This window comes from Mugil cephalus, chromosome 4 (genome assembly GCF_022458985.1).
Source record: "Mugil cephalus isolate CIBA_MC_2020 chromosome 4, CIBA_Mcephalus_1.1, whole genome shotgun sequence".
In the NCBI taxonomy this organism is placed as follows: domain Eukaryota; kingdom Metazoa; phylum Chordata; class Actinopteri; order Mugiliformes; family Mugilidae; genus Mugil; species Mugil cephalus.
In genome coordinates this window covers 4,168,157-4,189,842 of record NC_061773.1, presented here as the reverse complement: position 1 = coordinate 4,189,842, position 21,686 = coordinate 4,168,157, and the positions used below count along the sequence as shown (strand labels likewise).

Genomic DNA, 21,686 nt, shown 5'->3' with positions numbered 1-21,686 from the left:
CAAAAGAATTGGCATAATAAAGTTGAACAACTTAAACAAAGCAAGACTCTTCCTATCTCTCTTGTAGTTAAGATTAATGCAATTAAGATGATTGCGCTGCCACATTTCCTACATCTCCTTCATTCTCTTCCATGTTACATTGCTAAGTATTACTTTAAACAATTAGATTCGATTATTGTACCTTTTCTCTGGAACTACACAGCTGACCAAAAACATCTGTGTAAGCCTAAATAATGCTGAAGGATTTGCTTTACCAAATTTAATGAATCAAATTTAAAATGTATTACTGGGCGGCTCATCTGTCTATACTTGCTTGGTGGAGGAAAGGCCCCCCTCCTCTTTATACTCCTGCCCTGCCTGGCTATGCTTACAACGACTGCAATGTAACAAGACCTCCTTGCTAGCACTGTTTTTTTTTAAAAAAAAAAAATTTAAATAGAAGAAGCGTCAATAACACTTTGAGAGTATTAATATACCAATTCTTCAAAAAGAGTCAAATTAACACTTCCTGGCGTGGACCCCTATAGACACTTTAAAGATGTTGAAATGAATTCTGATGGTGTTGATGTCGGTTTGCTGTGTACCTCCTGTCTGTAATGATTCTTGCTCAGTGTTTGGTTACTCAGGGTGAATTTCTGCCTCATCTATGGCTGCTTGTATTAACTTAAATGTGACAGAAATATATTTGATTTATATCTTTGAACACCTGCATGCTCAGAACAAACAGATTTGACATTAATAGAAACTGATCTGATGCAGAAATCTGGTCTTGATTTAGGAAAGTCCCAACCTGCAGATAACTGGAGAACAGAATATTATTTTTCGGCATTCTCAGAGTTTTAAATAATTCTTAGTTGCAGCATAGAAATGGACACCGTCATGAAAGCGGTCTTAGAGACTTGTATCAAATCCTAGGCTAATTAAGAAGAATTAAGAAAGAAATTTGAACAAGTTTGATGAAATTATTGTTGTTTTTTATTTGAAAATCTGTACGACTACAGTTTTCCTACAGTATGCCACATCTCAACGTCTATTTAAATTATAATATAAATCTGATGTGTAGGCTTTATAAAAAACATAAAAACAAAAAGACTACACGTCCGTTACTCTCATAGTTTAGTAGAAAGTAAATATTAGGTTATAAAATGAATGAACTGAAGGGCTCTTTAAATTCTATTAGTGATTCTTTATACATAACATATATAACTCAACATATATATGTACATATAATTCAACATACAATATCAAGTTAGTGGCACATAAAGGACTCTGGAGAGTAATCATGCAGCGCTTCATTCCAGCTGGAGTCAGTAACGATGCATCTGAATGCTGAGACTATACCACACTGAAGTGACAACAGGACATGTCTGCAGCAGCATTTCTGTAATGAATGTTTTAGGTCCAGTTTCAAAGATATAAAGATGTTTGGGTCCTCTTAAAATTGGTGTCCAGTCAGTGAATCTTCAAGGAAGGTGAATAGTCTTTGTTTGTCCCAGTGATGATCTGCTGATTAGCACGAGTCCACACATTCACCCTCTCAGCCGTGGCACAGTTCTATATAATTAGGAGGGTTCATGGATCATACACCGCTCCTTATCTCCACTTCAATTTTTTGGACAATGTGTGAAAGGTCCAAACTCTCGGTCAGCGTCTCCAGCAGCATTTCATCATTCTGAATTCCCTCCATGAACTCCTCATAGGACAGTTCACCTGGAAAAGGAAAAAAATAAACGGTCTGATATCCTTAAAGATTCATGAATAATTTGCAGTCGTTAATGCACTGTTGTCCAGATGGCTGGAATAAAACCTTTTTTTTACCTCTTGTTGATTGTGACCATGTGATTTGTAGGAATAAATTATTATTATCATTCATGTATATGGTTCTGGTTCTTATATCACTGCTGCAACAACAATTTTATTTAAATAAGCCATTGCAGTCCTGCACTAAATCTCAGCTTCAGGCCTGTCATAATGTTCAGTTGATACAGAAATAGCATCAGAAAGGTGTTAATTCAACTGTATGATCATTTTGGAGTAGGATGAAGTTTGTGATGCTGTTAAAGTGGATTGTATTAAACACATAAGTGTTTCTGACTAAAATGGGATTGTTAAAATAATAGAAACAAATGTTTGTTACAAACCACAGATAATGTAAAACAGTTTCATCAACGTCTCTCTCCATCATTTTAAACTAATCCTGAATACCACAACCTTCATGAAGACAAAATGTAATGCACATGTATGAGTTATTTTTTTCCGTCTTTCTGTGTAATTAGCAACAATTCACATCTCTTACCATCTCCATTGACATCAATCTTGTCAAACACCATGTTGGTAAAGTCCTCTGCCGTCATCTCATAAGAAATTCCATTGATTGCTCGAATGGACTAAAGACATGAAGAGCAGAGAGAGCGTTAGAAGCAGCACCTTATCTCTATGTTACCATTTTCAGCCAGCAGATGTCAGCTAAGTGTCAGTCTCTGCAGGGTACCGCTCTAATCCTGATGGCCTAGCCCCAATCCCCATTCAAAGTGGAGTGGTTTTAGCAGGTTGTTTCAGGACACCAGTTGGAAATTTCTCATCCATGTCATAGGCTAAGTTTTAACTACGGAAGCTCATGCTCACCTTGATTATAAGTAGCAGCTCGTCACGGTCGATGCAGCCACTCCCATCCACATCATACAGCTTGAAGTACCAGCGAAGCTTCTGCTGCACTCCTCCCTTCAGCACCAGGCTCAGAGCAGCTACGTACTCCATGAAATCAATGTAGCCGTCCTACAAAAGCACAGGAGCCAGTCAGTGTTAATACAAACAGAGCAATGAGGCATTCAGTGTATACCCCTGAGACTGATATATTTATAGTATTAAACAAGTGTTTTTAAGTAAAATATGAAACAATTAAAATACACACATTAAGGCCTGATACTCCCCAGTTAGAGAGAGTTGAGCATACACCTGCTCTTAGTTCACAGAAAGAGGTTGCAGTGGTCTTGTTTTAGGTTTTAGGTCGGTTGGTTATGAAGCGCTGGGGGTAAGCCCCCTCTCTAATCGGCTAAGTTCTTCCCAAGCTGACTTCCATTAGCAGAAATAATATGCACAAGTGTCCTCCAGTGAAAACACAGGCAGCCACTGACAATTGATATAACTTTGTTGGAAATGCAATAGAAATGTGCGTTTATGGTGGTAATGATGCAGTGTATCGTCATTCATATTCACAGCTATCTGAGTGTGTATAAATAAATATCAAGTCAACCAAAATCTTGACATAAAGGACATGAGCATTTGTCTTTTCGCGTATTAAATAAATCCCTGAGGAAAAAAAAAACACAGGGTCATCTTACATCATTCATGTCAAACGTTGTGAACATAGTCCTGATGTAGTTGTCTGACGTCTCCGTCAGATTGCTCAAACCAAAAAACTTCTTGAACTCGTAGTAGGTGAGGAGCCCCGACGGACACTCTGTCATGAATTTCCTGTACCAGCGATGACTCTCACAGGCCTGTAGCTCCTCCATAGACGACCCGCTGGCGTTTCCCATGGCTGCTTTCTAAAGAGAAAAAGAAACTCACGTAGCAGAAACCATAGTCGGACTGTGCCTCGTCCGCCGAGCAGCTACATCAGCACGCAGACTGAGACAACTGTTTACAAGCAGGGGGGATCTCCAGGAGGCATGGGCCAATTATCTTTCTGTGCGTCTGTGAGGAAAGCTCAGAAGTTGTAATCCACTTTGTTCGCCAGCAAAGACTTAGCTAAAGAGACCAAGGAGCTTAAAAAAACCCTGCTGCCTGAGAGCACCCCAAATGACTAAAATTAATGTGTCAGATCAGTTATTGCTGCTTATTTATCTGTTCATATCGAGAGGAATATTGACTTCACATCATCGTATGATATATTCATGTCGTTAAACTTCGGGTTGGTCTTTGTACTTTGGTTGTTACTGACAAGAAATTATCTCATCTGAGCTTTTTTTTATTATTAGTATTTGTTCACCCTCTCATTTTTGGCATCTCTTGCTAACAGATCGGAGTGTCTAAAGCACCACTAAATTGAAATCTGAGACCTTTTTTTTTTTTTGCATGTTCACCTTGTGTCTGGGTGGGTTCTCTCCAGGTACTCCTGTTTCCTCCCACCGTCCAAAGACATGCTCATTAGGTTCATTGGTGATTCTAAATGGGCTGTGTCACAGGTTGCGGCTGTTCAGACCCAAGCTGCTTCTCTAAACATGGTGCAATATAAAGAATCAGCAGATCAAGTGATCACAATTAATCTATTAATCTCTGAAGCAAATGTCACAAAGGCTTGTGGAATATCAGTGTACCGTCATTGCACCAGAGGTGAAATCGAGGTCCAGAGCTGGAGCTACCTGCAGGTCAGTCGGTCAGCTGACAGCCTGATGTTCCAGTTCAGTGAGTCTGTTGTGTTAAGGTGGAAATCGACCCAAACTGAACCTCAGTGGGCCGGTGACACCAAGGTGAAAAGGAAAGTTAAACTCAGGGGTATGTTCAAGTTCAAATGTAAAATGCAACATGACATTTTTTAAGAAGTTTAACAACAGTGCCTCTGGACTAAAGTTGGAAAACCAAAAGACTTACCACAACTCATTTTCTTCTTCTTCTTCTTCTTTTTTTATTGGCATGAAAACATCATTGTTCTAAATATTTGACAGCTTTCATAAATCTCCTTGTCTTAAATCTTTATCGTTACTGACTAGATCTTCCACCTGCTTGCGCACTCGCCAAGAAATCAATCAATAATCATCACATGTTGCGTTACGGCAAGACACAACAATGCTGATGCCTCACAGCAAGATTCCAACTGGGGCCGTTCTGTGTAAAGTTTGCATGTTCTGCGTGGGTTCCCGGAAATTCCAGCTTCCTCCCACCATCCAAAGACATGCTCATTGGGTTAACTGGTGATTCTATAGGTGTGAGTGTAAGAGCGAATCTTTGTCTGTCTCTCTGTGTCAGCCCTCAGATAGACTGGAGACCTGTTCAGGCTTATGTGAGGGTTATATAAGATGAAAATAGGAATAAAAGGACTGTGTAGTTTTACATAGTTATTCTTGTGAACACTTCTTTCCAGGAACTGGAGAAAATTAAAACATGCCATACATTGCAGTCGTGGTGACTGCACACATTCTTCTACACACAATAAATTAAGGTCAGATATCATCTGTAGTTTCCTTTCCAGTTCCAATAAAGTCACGTCTCATTATAATGGAATGCAAAACAGTTTCTGGTCTTTTTGGTTTTCATTTCCTTTTACTTTAGGAAACATACTGTGAGCTGTGTCTATACTTTCTCCTTGTGGTTTGTTCCCAATATTACGAGAAAATACAAAACTAAAACTGACAAATTGATGCAATCTCCCGTCAGTACACTGTCATGTTTACACAAAAATAAAACATTTATTAAACGTGTGATGCCATTTTATTCGTTAATACAAAATAAAAAGGTATGGTTTGTCTCCTCACAGCATAATCACAATGTGGTGATAGTCCCCTGAACAAAGAGCTCATGACATGCACAACTGTTACCGCCTGGTTCATCCTGGGAAAATCTACACATTATGTTCAGTGCTGCAAAGCAGGTAAAACATTAAAGGCTCACGCCAGCACATTCTTCACATTTCAGCCTGCATCAGCCTGCACAGCTGAATTACAATCAAGGACACAGGAACTGGACGGACCAGTCTCGTTTGTCTCCAGGACAACTAGATTTAGGTGCGACAGACAAATGCAGTGACAGGAACAATGTGACTGCGGCCGAGGGAAGAAAAAAACGTCTGACGAGTTTTCTGGATGCCACAAATATTTAAACAATCTTGTTCGCTTCTCTAATTTCAGACTATATTTAAATGTGAATATGAGTCATTCTACATTTAAGATCAAACTCAAATAGATGAGCAAAATGCTCTGAAAGTATCAAATTGCAAACACATAAATAACTTGTCACAGTTACATAATCATACCCTTATGTTGCCACAAGTCTTTGTAGGAGTGGTGGTAGAGGACACAACAAACAAACTGTTGTCAATCATGGATAACCCTGACCTACCCTAACCCTGATCGATCGATCGATCTATCTATCTATCTATCTATCTATCTATCTATCTATCTATCTATCTATCTATCTATCTATCTATCTATCTATCTATCTATCTATCTATCTATCTATCTATCTATCTATCTATCTATCTATCTATCTATCTATCGCATGGTGGATGCATGGTCATCTTATCAAACACATGAACAGACGACCACTTACTTCCAGACACATTCAATTCAGAATTCATTCACAACGCATTCAGTTTCCACTGATCTCCATAACATTATGACTTAATATTGTGTTATTAGTGGGGGTCTGTGGATCATCCCACAGATGTTGAATTTGGAGACCAGGTCTTGTACTGTTCTTCATGTGTGTTTTTTTATTTATTTTTTGGTGTGTGTGTGTGTGTGTGTTTTGAGTTGTTCCTAAAGTGCTTCTGTGTGCGTGTGTCTGTGTCAGGCTGCATCCTGCTGTCATCAAGGAGTGTCATTGCCATGGGGTGGGGGTGTCTGGTCTGGTCTAGGTGTGTGCTACATGTTTATGTAACATCCACATACCAGGTCCAAACGTTTCCCAGCAGAACAATGACTTGTCTCAAGATGGTCAGTGTTATTTACTCCTCATCTCTTGGTGGTTTTAATGTTGTGGCCGATCGATGCGCATCAGTAAGCAGATTGGTTCAAAATGCTTTGCAGAACCCACAATCCCACAGTCTGAATCCACAAGAAGAAGCATTGACGTGACCCTTATTTAAATAGGAAGAAGCCTTCAGTAGAACCCAACTGATATGGAGCCATCTGCTTTAGGAGGGCAGAGGAGAGACAGAAAAAGAGAGAAAAAAGCAAAAAGATGAGAGGAGGCGAATACAAAAAAATATTCTTCTATAATGACGACAAAAACAGCTTTGTTTTAAGGGTAGTATTTTCTTTCAGAATATTTCAGCTCTTATCACTGTTGATGAACCAGTTTTAGTTTTTAAGTCTTATAAACCAGTATACCATTATATACCTAACAGCATAATTACTTGAGTCATATTTGATCATTTTTGGAAAACAACAAACAGTAGGTAACAGTAACAGTAAGTCAAGAAAGACTTAAGCAATTATGCTGTTAGGTTAACGATACGAAACTTCATAGTCGCACATTAACTGTAGCTGTAATATAAAGTGAGTAGTACCTGATAAAATGTCACAATCTTTGCTTTGGTGTTACATGTAAACAGATAACTAACTGTATCCTCCTCTGCTGTAGGGCAATGAGCTGTGCTGCTGGTGGCAGTTGTTGTAGGGTCTCCGCTCAGGGGTCAGATCAGCCACGGAGGATTTCTGATCCTCTTTAGTCAAGGCTCCTCAACTTCATCTCTGCAGTTATCCAGCTTATACGGGTCACATGCTACTGAAGTAAGTGACGGCATGTCGGGTTATACCTCAGCAATGATGCAGACTGATAATAAAAGCATATAATAAAAATTTAGACATATTTCATGTTTAAACTTTAATTAGAGAACTAATCTATAGGGACTACATTGGTTTAAGTATTCATTTTTATTTTTATAGTGCTCCATGGTTTGGCTTTTCATGTCTGCATAGGATAGTACTTTTAGAACCTTCGCTAGACTTAGTTTATTTTAATTTTATTCTACTTTATTTAAAAATGTGCAAAATAATCTTGAATTCTTCCTTGTTGTATATGATGGTATATTAGGTGCCCGTGTGCATCACACAGAGTTGGAAAGCTCATTCGGACAATGCCAGATTATTAAAATACTCACACTACAAGTAAGTAAGTAAAACCAGGAAGATGACCTATATGTGATGAAACGCTGAAGACCTACTGGTTATGTTACACCACACATGCAGTGCGTGGAACATATTCTCTTCTGGGACAAATAAACTAAAAGTGAAAGTAACATTAAGGAGAAAGAGTTACTTTAAATCAGTGTTTAATGAGGAGTGTACCATCAGGGAAAGGCAAAACCAAGAAATTATTTGGGCCCCCATGAAAAGAAACAGGAAAGGAAAGGAAAGGAAGACATGCAGATGGCTATGTTTTGACCTACAACCATAAACCCTCTTAAACTCTGTTTGTGTGCATGAACATATTGCGTTTAACATCCTGATTGGTACCTGGTGTATTTTATTGTAGCGCCTGAGCTGCTTTGTGAGCAGAAGAGTTGTTTTATTACACTTTTACCACCATGACAGATAAAATATACAGGTTCGTTCCTGATCAACATCTTATTTCCTGATGGAAATCAAAGCTAAAAACAAGTTCGTTTAGTTTTTTTTTTTCTTCTTTTGGCTAGATGCTGTAAAGTTCCTTAAATATGATTCTAATTTGTTTGTTGGTTGTTAATAAAACCAAACAACGCTCACTCAGCGAGTCCTGCCAGCTCCAGACCACAGGATGATGGCAGGGGATCTACTGACGACTTGAGACTCCAGTTGCGTGTCTTTAAGGTGAGATTTGTGCAGGAATGCGGCTGAATAGGAGAACCGAGGCCTCACCTGCTGGGAGTGTACAGAGACAGGGAGGTAGTGTGAAAAGGCAGTGGGCGGGGTTTGCTCCATTTTCTCCGCCTGTCCCGAAAAGTTTGCACCAAACCGCTGGAGTCAGATTTACCTGGAGGACGGAGGTGCACCTGTCGCCAAAGTCCGCCTCTTGCGCCCTTGACCTCGGATTTACTTTACCGATCAGACATGCTCCGATGAGGGATCCCTGGATCGAAGATTCTCATATCTACACCTCAGCCAGTTAATAACGATGAAGAGGGGCGCGCTGAATTTTCTGGGTCGGAAGAACCAGTCTCTTTTCGACACCGGTGTCAAGATGAAGGATATGGGTAAGTGCACTGCGGACAGGCCTGTACTTTAGAACATAACAGAGAGCACGGAAAAATAACACGACCTTTGGACTTAGAGTTGAAATGGAAAACCTCGCTCCCACAAAGCTCAAATATGTACTTCACAACTAATGATATAAATGAGTCTTAGTGGGCGTTTGTTGCAACAGTGTCGGTTAGTGTTTTTAATGATGTGGTGAGCAGGTAGCTGCAAAATATGAAACACTTCTTTAAGGTGAAAAACATCCGGGTGACCTCTTTCTACACACCTCTCTAACTTTCTACACACTTATAAATTGAGTCAATTTAGATCTTAACGATCTTCACTAAGATCCCATACTTGGGAATTCATGTGGCACTGAAAAACCACAGTTTGTAATCAGTGCGCTTTACTGACAGATTGGACCTGTTCAGTCACAGCCTGGGTGTAGTTTATGTGACTCAGACTTTTCCTCAAACACACAGCAAGACAATATCCGACAGTGACTGCGACATCGCCCAGTGTTATTTAATCTAATGGTAAGGTGGAGGAGCAATCCGAAAATCTGTGCTTTAACACTTCATGTGAATACACTCATTTTAGGATCTGGAACGCTTTATTACCCTAAGAACATAAACACAATATAAACACCAAACACTGCCACCTGAAAAAGATAGGAAGTGGACCTTGATTGGACAAACTACTGAAAAAACAGAGCTACCGCTATATGAGTCATATGATGTATGTTTGTTCTATTTACACATCAAACACCAGCTTAAAAGCTTAATTTGGTAATATGCTGTGTAATATATCAATACCCCAAATCCCTCAGAGTGTCCACTTTCATATGTCCATATCAGTTTACTGGTATGTTGCTCACCTGTACGTGACATTAGTTCCATTTGACTGGACAAAGCGAGAAAAAAGAGAGCAATTGCTATGCAAAGCAGCAAATACAAGTGAGAACATTTGTCTATTTAAATCAGTGAGGGACACAATAGGGAAAAGGATCATTTGGTCAGACTGGTTTTACACCACAGTCAATTCCTTCACGCTGATTTGCTGATTCCCCGAGTTTCCTTTTCATCTGAAGTACGCAAACAACACAGGGACGTCTGGATTTATTATAGTGTCGTGCCCTTCAGTCACTCTCTCCGTGATGCCGGCCATGATGAGAAGTGTTCCCTCAGAGGGCTGACAGAGCACACAGACTAAGTGGTGTTCAGTGACAAGTGTCTGTCATCAGTCACTTAATGGACAAACAGACAGTGACTGACAGTGAAATGAGCAGCAGAGGAATGTATAGGTTTTTAGTTTCTTTTTCTCTAGTCGACCCTGGTGAACTCTCACATCATGAGGTATCCTATAGCTCAGCAGAAGGTTTTCGTAGATGCCCTGGAACGTCTTTGTGCTTCTACATATTAAGCTAAGCAGAGATCTATCTGCAGCAGTAGCTTTTTCTTGGCCTCAGTGCTCCTTAAACTAACTCAGTAGAGACTGGTGTGAGAATCTGGTCTTGTTTTCAGATAATTTCCACTGCTATGAACTTTTCTGACTTGAAATTTGAAGACCACTGTGCTCCACTGTTCATGGTACAAACAATAGACAGATGAAGACGTTTCAAATCATTATTAAAAGCCACAACATAATCTGTTTGGATGTGCCGCATGATAAACTTTATGAATACGAATGTAGCATACGAATGCGTCATATGCCACGTGTTGTGTTACTGTAAGTTCAGTTGTTTGAGCTCTCACTTGGACATAGTGACGAAACATAAATACTTCAGTCATCTTCAGTCAATTTTATACACAGTAAATCATCTTGTTGACTGAAAACTACTATGGAGGAAGATATTATATGTCATTATTATCATTACAATGACTCGCTGTGTCTTTCTGTTTATTTTTTCTTGACCCGCTGACTTGCTTTTATTTTCCTCAGACCATGTGGAGTTTGTGGCGCAGTCGGCTGCCATCCCTGAGTCGGGGACTGCTAGTGTGCGGGCCAGACCCACGGTGAAGCATCATTCTGTGAGTATCTAAACAAAGCTTCACGGTTCGTATTGAGTTTTCTGATATGAAATAACATGTGATTTGCATCTGTACGGCATCTGCAGATGCAAATGGCCTGATAACGGACAGCTCAGTGTTCACTCAGAGCCATCACAGTCTGTTCACTGAAAGCCTTTTTTTTTCTTTCCGACTTTTCTGACCTCTCTTGTGGGAGTGATAACGCTCACATTTTTCTTGGAATGATAATATGCAACGTGGAAGATGATGCAACTCAGTATGTTATCACACCACGTTGTCCGAAGTAAAGGTGGTTACCGACATGGTGGCTATTCCACAGGTCACAGCACACTGCAGGACGAGAGTCAGGCTGCAAAATAACATTCACCGGAAGAATTTTGTAGTCACACACAAACAGACAGACATGGACTTCAGTTTAGCTCTGATTTAATTGTGGCTGACTTTACCTCCATTTAATACAACATTTCAGAGGAGATATTCTACCTATTTTTATTCATCAATTACTAGTTACTTATAAGAATACGATTTTATACGCAATAAGCAATTTATAGGCAATTTAATTTAGAAGCAATTGGTTCAATACATTGATTGAGGCCAATATTCACATGTATGAAAAGTGTCCAGGTTGGGCCTATGACAGATGAGGAGGAGATAAAAAGAAAAAGAGTTTTGCTTTAGAAAGTGCATTTTGCTGAAAATAATTCTTTGGTATTTATTCTGGAAATTCTGGAATTTTGTTTTAGGCATTAAGTCTTTCACCATTGTGTATTTTAAGTGTAGCTATCCCTGTATACTTTCCTGACATATTACTAATACTCATGTGGCTATTTCAAAAAAGTTTAAAGAAAAAAACAACAACTCCTACACTAGACAACATGTTCAGATATTGACAGTCAGGCCTCCCTCTACACTGTCATGGTGCAAATATAGATGAACAGCTCATCCAAACTTTCGGTTCACATGCCTCACCTCAGTGTTTTGGGAGTGTTATGTGAATGCGTCTTTGGCATGTAAAGGTGGCACACCCAGCGGCACATAGGCAGGGACAACTCGTAACTAGCTGCGACTGATGAAAGTGAGTCACTGCGTGGGGAGCGAGCAAGCAAATGTGGACCATGCAGCCGTCTCCAGGGACACGCCCTCAGCCTGTGACGCAACCCTCATACCTTTCAGAGTAGCTAAAGAGTGTAACTGAAGGTGATATCTGAGATTTTTTTTTTTTTTTAATTCTTAGATGTCTCTGTTCCTAAAATGCAGTTGGATTTGCACACAAAATAAATGAGATTAGTTTCATTTTAGCACTAGTTCATAACCACGTGGATTTCTTAAAACTAGCTAAGCTACTATGAGCTACTTGCTTTAGCTGTAATTATTAGTCGATTACTCGAAGGAGCTGGTATCACGACTGGTATCAAGATATGTTGTAATGATTTCCTCCCTTTTTGAAGGTCGTGCACCCTGTCAAGTCCAATGGTTTTGTATTGTGTCAACACCGCCTGTGTTTATTTTTGGTGGCGTATGGGTTGTGAAGAGAAGGGCAACACTTTCCACGTCTGTCTTTTTTTTTCCTCTCCGTCTCTCTTTCTTTCTCACACACGCACAAACACAAACACAGGTATCTAAGTGACAGCCTGTGATTTTCTCAGCCGGTCCCACTAGAACAACAGACATTGTGATGAATAATAGGTGTATCCTCTGATTCACTGAGCGTTCCTCCTTACTAAAATATGTGAATGTGTGGTGCAAAAAAAAAGCTTTACCGTCACAAGCCTTAAGGTCGTACATTTTGGTGCAGAGTCGTACAGAATGTATGATAATGCTGGTTTAGAGACGTTTATGAACTGCTATTGTGACTGTTACTTGTAATACTGACAGCACATGAAATTATTTGGCAACAAATTTTGTTCCCTGTTTGTATTTGTACTGCAACAAGCGTTGAACATGTTAACCTGTTCTCAAGGAACACTGACAGCTTAGCTGAGAACTGGTTCGTTCACCTCCGGAGTGAATACTTTCCTAAACTGAATGTAGACTTTATCTTATCTTTTCTGCTGTTTTTGAACCATGTTTTTTGTGCATTTCTTCCTCCCAGTCCTCGATGGACAGTTTCCATGGGTTTGCCGTCCCGACACCCAAAGTCCCCGTTCTGCCTCCTGTCAATGGTCCTCGGATCAATGGTTCAGGTGAGCATCCATTATGTTCTTTAGGTTTAACGCAAGTGTGAAGGACAACAGTAATTACTGGTGCCTATCCTCAGTTGAAAGGTCATTGTGGGGCGGGTAAATGTTTGTCCAGATTCAATTGCTCAATGACCTACCTGAAAATATCCAAGCAGGCATACCAGATGGCAAGAATGTTTGCATAATGGGAGTGTTTGCATTTATCGACAGCAGTGGAAAATATTGATTTTCATTCAGTGAACTGCTTTAGGTTTTCTTATACCTCTCTTTCATTGTTAAGACGTTCAAATTAGTAGTTTTATTGTTACTGAGATAGCGAAGGTTTCACCCATTGTACACACAGTACGGTAGTTAGATCCATATGTTTGTGGACACCTGGTTCTTTACCAAAACGTAATGAATTTAAAATTATATAATGATCCCACTATTTTCAAAAGAAGCTTCATGCACGGTTGTGAGATATTTCTTCATTACTTCCTCTTCAATGAAATAAGTGAAAGATCCAAGTGTCACATATAAATTTGGAAAGAATTTCTGTCAACCTATAAAACGTGTTCAAACAAGCTCTGAAACAGGCTGCAAAACCAAATCAAATCCATCAGAGCAGCATTAAGAGAAACAAAAAGTAAACAGTGGTCCACTTTTCACGGGAAAGAAAAAAAACAACACAACATCCAGCCAAGTGAACACTCTGTTGGAGGTTGATATTTTGTATAGTAGCTGAATCAACTATAAAGAGCAGGCACAAGCCTCAAAAGTCAATTAAACACAAACATAAAAATCAGATCAGATCATGACCATAGTGCAAGGCATAAAAAAGCAACTGAGTAAAATGATTTTTGTGTCCCTGGATAAAGGGGACGTTGTAAACTTTTACAATTGTATGTAAGTGTCAAATATATTTGGACCTGACTTAAGGTCAACACTATGTAAATGCTACAATATGACGCAGCGGCACATCAGTTAACTAGTTATACTTTGTCCTTTGCTTCCATAGTTGGTAGTGATCGCTTGTCCAATGGATCTGTTATATCTATTCCTGACCTTGTGGAAGGAGAAATATTTGTTCCTCCTCCTCCTTCCATGGCACCTCCACCGCCTCCAGGGACATTTATCCCTCCTCCGCCAGACTTCATGGGTGACCTAAACAGTCTAGACTTGGAAAACATTCAGCCTCCCTCCATGCCTGCTCCAAAGACTCCCTCATTAGCACCATCCATAGACCAAGAGGATTTCTCCTGCTTAAAACCACCACCAATGGCTCCCCCGAAACCTCCATCTGTTTGCTCCTCTAGCTCTGGATCATCCATACCCATTTGTAGCCCTCCAGCTGAAAAAGTTCCTCAGCATCCAAAGTTTGCCCCACCACCACCACCTGTTGAAAAGCAACAGAAGACTCAAAAGGTACCACCCCCCAAGCCTGTGAGATATAGTTCTGTCCCCAGCTTTGACCTCCCGCCACAGACTCCTGCACCTCCTCCCCCTGTGCAGACGCCAACATTGTCTTCCTTCAACCCCCAACACACAGCGAAGCTTTATAATGTTCCTGAGAACCCCATTGTTGGTGGGTATGAAGCTTGTGATACCAAACCTAAGAAGGTGTTGCTCCTGGAAGATTCTGGGTCTGTTAACTCTAATCCTGTGCTGGTTCAAGTGGATGGGAAATCCCCTAAAGGACCACCAACACTACCTAAAACTGCCAATGTAACTCCTGTAACCAAAGACATACAAGTGCCAAAGAAAAATGTACAAATTACCAAACCCAATGAATTACCCAAACCTGAGCTAAAGAACGAGGCCAAAACAGTGACGGTTCCAGCAGAGCCAGAAGTAAAAGTCAAACCGCTCCCGTCTCCACTCCAGAAGTCTCCACAGCTTGAGAAAGTCAACAGTGCTCAAGTGAAAAATTCAGAACCCAGCAGGGACAGAGTTAAAGGTTCTCCTGTTCAAAGTCGCAGTTACAGCCCGATATTGGACCGTAAACTACGCAACATGAAGGGTGGTGAATCCAATGGGCCAAGAGACGGACCTGTAGCATCACCACTGGCTCTTTTAATGGCAGCTAAGGAAAGAGAGAAACAAAGATCAGTTCACTCTCTGTCAAGAGAAAACAGTGACAAGAAAAATCAACAGCGCAGTGCAAGCATTCAACAAAGTGACTCGAGTCCAAATTCCTTTGTTGTCTGCCCAGTGCCCTCTTCTCTAACTGCTACCGAAGACAGACTGAAAGAAAGCCCAAAGACTCCAGCAACACCCAGCAGCCCTGCACAGACCCAGCATCAAATGTCAACTGTAAACCACCCAGTAGTGCAGAAACAAAATACAGAGCAAAGCCCCTCAAAGTCACAGCATCAGGATATTACAGAGGAGTTAAATATCCCATTACTCCCTCCACCACCAGAGTTTGGAGATTTTGATGGGGAGGTAGAGCCGCCTCCATCCATCTGTCCACCTGATCCTCCTGTGAAAAGGGTACCAGCGTCACCCGTGAGCCATCTCTCTCCAACTCAAGTTCCGACTCCTCCTCCAAAAATCACTACCCCTGCTGCTCCAAAATTCCCACCCCCCATCATTGATGTCAAGCCAAAGCCACCGATTCAGACCAAACCCAAATTAGCCCTCACTCAGCAACAAAGCCAGACAAAACCCAAGTCTGCCCTCACTCAGCAACAAGCCCAGGCAACCCCAACTCAGCAACAAGCCCAGGCAACCCCCAAGTCAGCCCTCACTCAGCAACAAAGCCAGACACAACCCAAGTCCGCCCTCACTCAGTCACAAGCCCAGACAAACTCCAAGTTGGCCCCAACTCTGCCATCAACCAATCTTTCCCCCAGTCAGACCACACTGTTGAGCATCTTGCAAAAGAAGATGTTGGAAATGGACCAAAGGATGGCTCCAGTGCAGGACGCGGAGTCAACCAATGACGACTGGAGCACCCCTTTGTCTGATGAAGACAGTAAGGTCCCTGCAGCACCCACAGCCAGAACACAGACTAAAAAGGCACCTGCCGTTAACAAAACAGCAACCCTGGACATGCAGGAGCTGGAAAGAAAAGTGGTCAAAAAATATCAGGAGACGTCGCCATTGAAAGCCCCCACCAGGTAACATTTCAGTGTTCATATGTGACACTTTTAAACACAATAAAGTCAGTGTTTGGTTACTGTACTCTATTCACTCTTAATATGTTCTTCTTTTCAGCAATGGTGTACACTCGAAACATCAGTACGGCTTGACTTTCAAAATTCGCCCAGGAACCACACAACCCATTACACTTGTCAACAAAGACGACCCATAAAGATCTGTGGAAATCAGACACACTTGTATAGCACACATTATATATGATTGTAGGAGTTTAGCAGATATTTGTACAACAGGGAAAATCAATGACAATGGCCCAGGGCCACCTACTCAGTGTCACTGTCAAACAAGTGTTGTTTTCTTTAATCTTTATACTGCATATACAGTATGTCTTTCAGACAGGAACATACTTTTGGCTGCTGTTGTTTATTTAGTGTACAGCTTTACCTAGCAGATGTTGCCTTTTAATGTCAGATTGAAATCTCAGTTCTCAATTCCACATGGTTTGTATTCATTGCAGAAGTAAAATCCTATTCATGAATGAGTAGAAATGTTATTCAGAACCGTTTTCCACTGTTACACGTACATTATGCAGATGTGCGGCCTTTTTTATCTACTGGTGCGAAGCCAACAGTCAATTCAGATGAGTGTTTCTCATATTTATTGATTTAAGAAACGTTTTACTGTCTGTACCCAAGTTATTCTGTAAGTTAAGTTACTTTTTAATGTTGTTATCTATGTACATATAAGTTTGTGTAAAATTAAAATAGAATATAAGATCTAGGTGTATGTACATGTTGAGATTGTATAAAAGATTTATTAAAACATCTACAACAAATGTTGTCCTGTAACTCTTTAAGTGGAAAATAAGTCCAACCAGAAACATCCCGTTTTGATGAGCACACTTTGATTTCTTCAACATACTAAAAACATGGTAGACATGACAGATTGATGGATTGAAAAGGGACATGTCCTATATCCTTTCACGTTTGATAGGTCAACAAAATGTGCTCCAATTCCTCTCCTAACTTGGAGCACATTCAAATTAATAATGACTTATGTGTATATAAAGATTACATTATTGAAAACTGACGGCTATTGAGGTATTACAACTGAGTTTTTTTTTTTTTTTTTATCTCTACTCAAATACACAAATTGACAATAATCAACCACAAGGAAAATCCATGTTAAACCGCATTTGGTTAACATTTGTTGTTAAAGTGTGTCGAAGACATCAGGTGACAACTACGGCATCTAATCCCAATCTATGTCGTCACTCTTACATGGCATGACAACTCACAGGTGTAACCTTGTTAACTAATGACCTGACTGTACACACTTGGCATACACATAACACCCAATCCTATTTTGAGATAGCCACTGTTGTTTACACCAGTCAGGCATAACATTATGACCACCTTCCTAATATTGCGTAGGTCCCTTGTGCCTCCAAAACAGTTGTGAGTCATCAGAGAATAGACATGAGTCTTCTGAGGGTGTCCTGTGGTGTCTGGTAACAGGATGTTGTTAGTGTTTTTTTTTTTTTTGGTTCCTATGGGTTGAAGGGAGGGGTCTCTGTGGATCATCCCACAGATACTTGATTGGTTTGGGATCTAGTGAATTTGGAGGCCAGGACAACACCTTGCGCTGTTCGTGTTTTTTTTTTTGTTTTTTTTTAGTTGTTCCTAAACCGTTTGTGTGTGTGTCTGTTTCACAAGATGGTCAGTGTTATTTACTTCTGTCAGTGGTTTTAATGTTGCAGCTGATCAGTATATATAGCTTATATTAATCCTTCAAATTCTTATCCTTCTCAATGCTTTACTTTAAAGTTGTTTTGCAGGAAAACATTAGACTCAAGAAACACAAAAATGGCATATTGCTCTTGCTATTACAACATTAAGTTACCTTTAATGTAAAATTATTTCATACAAATGGGTTTCCTCCACGGTTAATATACATGGAAATGCTACACAGCATGAAAGGAGAAGTGGTTAGGGAGACTAGGTATTAGTAGTGCAGTGCTGAATGACAGTGGGACACTTCAATACACTTCTGTTGAATGACATATTATTTTTAACGCCTCCTGAAAAAGGGGAGAATACTTATTTTAAACCGTGCTTCTTTAAGGATGTCCAAGTTTAAGAAGAGGAGCTGGGAGCTCCATCAGCTGGATTCACTGTGTTATGAAGCACAAGATGATCCCAGCCCACTGTGGTGAGAGTGTTGGAGCCACCTTGAAGCCAACACACACCTTTGACAAAGTCCTGGTGTCGACGATCTCTAAGTCTACAGAAGAAGAATGTGTTGTTAATATCATAAATAGTACAGGAGGCCAAGTATTTTGAGCATAAAAAAAAAAAAAAAACTTACATTTCCTGTAGATCAGAGTTCATTACAGCGAGAGAACAGTCATCACTAATAGAGGCTAGCAGAGGGGAACTGAGATGGGGGGGAAAAAGTATGTTATATTTTTGCAGAGGAGCAGTAAAAGACCAAATGTGAGACTGTGACATGATTTATAATTACCTATGTGTGGAGAAGGCAAGCCCGTTAACTCTACGGCTGTGGACGTCTACCACGCGGGCTGGCTCTGTTCCCAGGAAATCCTTCATAGTCACTCTGCCCAGCTCATCACCTGAGACACAATGATGAACATGTTAAAAAGAGGACAAAATGCAAGGGGTCTCACTTCAATTCCTGTCAAGAAAGAATCTGAGGCCGGGTCTTACCAAGAGCAATGGTGCTTCTGTGGTGGGGGTGCCAAACTACAGTGGTCGGGGAGCAAGTGCGGGACTCTACATCTGAGACAAAAATCAAGACATGCTTCATCACAAAGGGCAGTGATCCTTGACGTAGTAAAGCATCTTGCTTAAATAAATTAATCCCAGCACTGTCAACAATGTGGTAAAAATGTCTTAACTGGGTGCAAGCTGGAACACGTTGCTTACCTATTCTTGAGGCTGGCTTGTTCGGCTTTCTTCTGTCCCACATCAACAAGCGGCCGTCCTGAATCATTGAGGATAAGATTGGCTCAGTTCACTCTACTGCTTAGTTATTTTTGTTATATAACAATGTGAACATTTAATTCCAACACTGTCCACATAAACTGTTGATCAGTAGCTTACTTGGCCACAAGAGATGAAGAGAGAATCATCTGTTGGACTACAGGCGACGCAAGTCACTGGCTGTGTGTGCGCTGCAAGAAGAAAAAAGTTAAGAGACATTCATTAATGATATTAGGATACAATAAACATCTAAACTTGAGCTAATTATGTTTTTATTTATTCTAAAAACAAACCCTATCCATTTAATTTTGTCTATGCCTGTTGGAAAGAGTTTTGGGACGTTTTCTTACCACTGTAGGTTGTGACAGCCGTTTCCTGACTGAGATCCCACACCTTAATTCTGTAATGATGAAAAGAAGTACACTTACTACACAAAGGAAACCTGCAACAATTAAAACAGGAGCAAGTCGACATGCTTCTGTTTCGCAAAGACACATGAAACTTTGCAAATGTAAAGCAGTCTAACCGGCAGTCCATGCTGCCAGTGACAGCACTGCTTGCTCCTGCAACAGGGCTCACTGAGGTGACGATGTGATCGTGCTCCTGTTTGGTAAAGCGATTCACCAGCAGTCGCTCATCCTCTGCCAGTTCCCAGAGCTCCAGGGCACCTGCACAGAGAAATAAATTAAGTTTCATTTATTTGTAAATGGATTTATTTGGAATATTCACATTTAACCAAAGCGCTTCTCACCTGAATCCGATGCAATTACAACTCCTTTTTCTGACACCCATTTGACGTCCGTGACACCAGCCTCGGTCTGCACGCCAGCTTTGCAGAAACCCTCATTGGGGGCCTGTTCGGGGTCGCTGTAGATCCACACAGATCCCTGCCAGCTCCTGCCACTGAGGCTGGAAGCACCGAGCAGCAGGGTGCCATCTATGAAGAGGACCAACCAGAACACCCATTACACATTTTTGTTAACTACCGTGCAAATTAAAAAGCAGCACGTATTTGAAATGTTCTTCCTCGAAATATTAGCTTAGCTAGACACTTTAAAGTGTGGAGATTCTTCGTCTGTGCTCTAACGTTCATTTGTTTATTAATCATTTTTTCGTGTCAGTAAAGTGTAAACAGATGAACAATAACCAACCAGCGGCTCCACGTGTTTACCAGAGTAACCTCCAGCTAGCCTGCTCCCTTCTCCTACCTGCTCTGTATTGCGCCGCGCACAGATGCTTCTCCATGCACGCCGGAGCATTGGGAGGTATGTTCCACCGGTTTTCCTTGATCATGTTGGTGTCCACTGCCCCTTTCATTCAATTGACGCACTTGAAACTTTGACGGATGATTCTCCAAACTACTTCAGCGCGATTTCTACGTTAAGCTAGCTTGCGCTGCAATAGAGGCGCTGTCGTTTCCGTCTTCGGTTTATTTGGGAAATATGAGAAACTGCAGTGCTCTAAAAACAAACCGATGGTCCTGTTCCATTAAAATTAGTTTCTGAGGTTATTGTTTCGCGAATGAATGGTCGAGAGAGCGGTAAAGCGTGGAGCCGGCGGACATACTTCCTGCTCGTGGTTCTTCTTCGTTGATGTTTTTGGTTCTTCGTCTTCTTCTTCGCCTTTCAGAATTCTTGTCGGTATAGACGCTGGTAGGCGTGTTACTGTCTCCAAAGGGCAAACACTAGCTACCTTGATCGAATGCCTTCGTTTTATAACCCTATGTAAATCAGAAATTGAACATGCAAATGTTGTTGTGATGAGATTGTGGTTCTCATTTCAAGACAAAATGTTAAGTTTTCTTATCTTATAGAATATTTCCTCAATATTTTCTGCTTTGAATGTGTGCAGTTGATGTCCCTGGTGGTATATCACTGCCATCTTCTGGAATGAATCGAAGGATTTCACTAATTAAATTGAACTAGTTCATTTCAGTATCTGTTATAAACAGAAATCATATAATACATGCAGTGATTTTCCAGTGTTTTTTCCCCCCTTATTTTATTAAAAATCTCTTTTTAGAGAGTCATAAATTGATTATTTTTTTCAGTAATTCACTAGAACCACAGCTGATTGTGGTTAAAAACATTTAGAAGATATAACTCACCATTTCACTAAATATTTTTATATTTATTTTTATAACCAAATTCTACATATGCTGATATTTATAGAATTTTCAGTGTGTACTTGTGACACATATGACACAACTAAATGTTTCCATGAGTTTGAGGAAAACTGAGGAAAGAGGTAACATGTCCTTGTATCTACAAACATACTTGGCAATAAAGTCTTTGATTCTTTTAATCTTCTGCATTTAAAAACTGCCAGTCACATCAGTTCTACTCTCTGTTTCCGTCTTTTTGTTCTGTATGTGTTAATAGTGTGGTTTCTCCTCATCAGTTATTTTCCCAGGAGTTCAGATTCGTGAGGAGGAACATTGGCCTTATAGTGTCCTCTTTCATTTAATGAATTATATCTTTACATTATATAATTTTGGTCATCTCTTCTGTCTTTGTT

At 40.4% G+C, this 21,686-nt stretch overlaps 3 protein-coding genes across 3 annotated transcripts; 1 reads left to right on the top strand and 2 right to left on the bottom strand.

The window, feature by feature from the left end:
- Window positions 1-963: 963 nt before the first annotated feature.
- si:ch211-103a14.5 (guanylyl cyclase-activating protein 1) lies at window positions 964-5,058 on the bottom strand. Its single transcript, XM_047584063.1, has 7 exons — window positions 4,594-5,058; window positions 4,320-4,449; window positions 4,086-4,217; window positions 3,342-3,548; window positions 2,626-2,775; window positions 2,297-2,387; window positions 964-1,710 (listed from the first exon to the last, which is right to left on the bottom strand). Exons 4-7 carry the CDS (start codon window positions 3,537-3,539, stop codon window positions 1,580-1,582), a joined length of 570 nt encoding a protein of 189 aa, XP_047440019.1. The 5' UTR covers window positions 3,540-3,548; window positions 4,086-4,217; window positions 4,320-4,449; window positions 4,594-5,058; the 3' UTR covers window positions 964-1,579.
- Window positions 5,059-8,622: 3,564 nt separating this feature from the next.
- LOC125007322 (proline-rich extensin-like protein EPR1) lies at window positions 8,623-17,002 on the top strand. The gene is made up of 5 exons (XM_047584062.1): window positions 8,623-8,893; window positions 10,818-10,906; window positions 12,999-13,089; window positions 14,084-16,187; window positions 16,285-17,002. The coding sequence occupies exons 1-5, from the start codon at window positions 8,815-8,817 to the stop codon at window positions 16,379-16,381; spliced, it is 2,460 nt and encodes an 819-aa protein (XP_047440018.1). The 5' UTR covers window positions 8,623-8,814; the 3' UTR covers window positions 16,382-17,002.
- Window positions 17,003-18,040: 1,038 nt separating this feature from the next.
- On the bottom strand, window positions 18,041-20,810 carry wdr77 (WD repeat domain 77). The gene is made up of 10 exons (XM_047583005.1): window positions 20,378-20,810; window positions 19,921-20,106; window positions 19,696-19,837; window positions 19,520-19,569; window positions 19,290-19,360; window positions 19,113-19,170; window positions 18,894-18,965; window positions 18,691-18,799; window positions 18,535-18,603; window positions 18,041-18,450 (listed from the first exon to the last, which is right to left on the bottom strand). The coding sequence occupies exons 1-10, from the start codon at window positions 20,484-20,486 to the stop codon at window positions 18,303-18,305; spliced, it is 1,014 nt and encodes a 337-aa protein (XP_047438961.1). The 5' UTR covers window positions 20,487-20,810; the 3' UTR covers window positions 18,041-18,302.
- Window positions 20,811-21,686: the final 876 nt, after the last annotated feature.

Excerpts from the sequence above, each read along its gene's own strand:
- LOC125007322 (XM_047584062.1), top strand. The coding sequence starts at position 8,815 with ATGAAGAGGGGCGCGCTGAATTTTCTGGGTCGGAAGAACCAGTCTCTT. Across the intron at positions 10,907-12,998 it reads CCACGGTGAAGCATCATTCT|TCCTCGATGGACAGTTTCCA; the intron begins GTGAGTATCTAA and ends TCTTCCTCCCAG. Across the intron at positions 13,090-14,083 it reads TCCTCGGATCAATGGTTCAG|TTGGTAGTGATCGCTTGTCC; the intron begins GTGAGCATCCAT and ends TTGCTTCCATAG.
- si:ch211-103a14.5 (XM_047584063.1), bottom strand. The coding sequence starts at position 3,539 with ATGGGAAACGCCAGCGGGTCGTCTATGGAGGAGCTACAGGCCTGTGAG. Across the intron at positions 2,388-2,625 it reads AGCTGCTACTTATAATCAAG|TCCATTCGAGCAATCAATGG; the intron begins GTGAGCATGAGC and ends TCATGTCTTTAG. Across the intron at positions 1,711-2,296 it reads GATTGATGTCAATGGAGATG|GTGAACTGTCCTATGAGGAG; the intron begins GTAAGAGATGTG and ends TTCCTTTTCCAG.
- wdr77 (XM_047583005.1), bottom strand. The coding sequence starts at position 20,486 with ATGAAAGGGGCAGTGGACACCAACATGATCAAGGAAAACCGGTGGAAC. Across the intron at positions 19,838-19,920 it reads TGTAATTGCATCGGATTCAG|GTGCCCTGGAGCTCTGGGAA; the intron begins GTGAGAAGCGCT and ends TTCTCTGTGCAG. Across the intron at positions 19,570-19,695 it reads ACTGGCAGCATGGACTGCCG|AATTAAGGTGTGGGATCTCA; the intron begins GTTAGACTGCTT and ends TCATCATTACAG.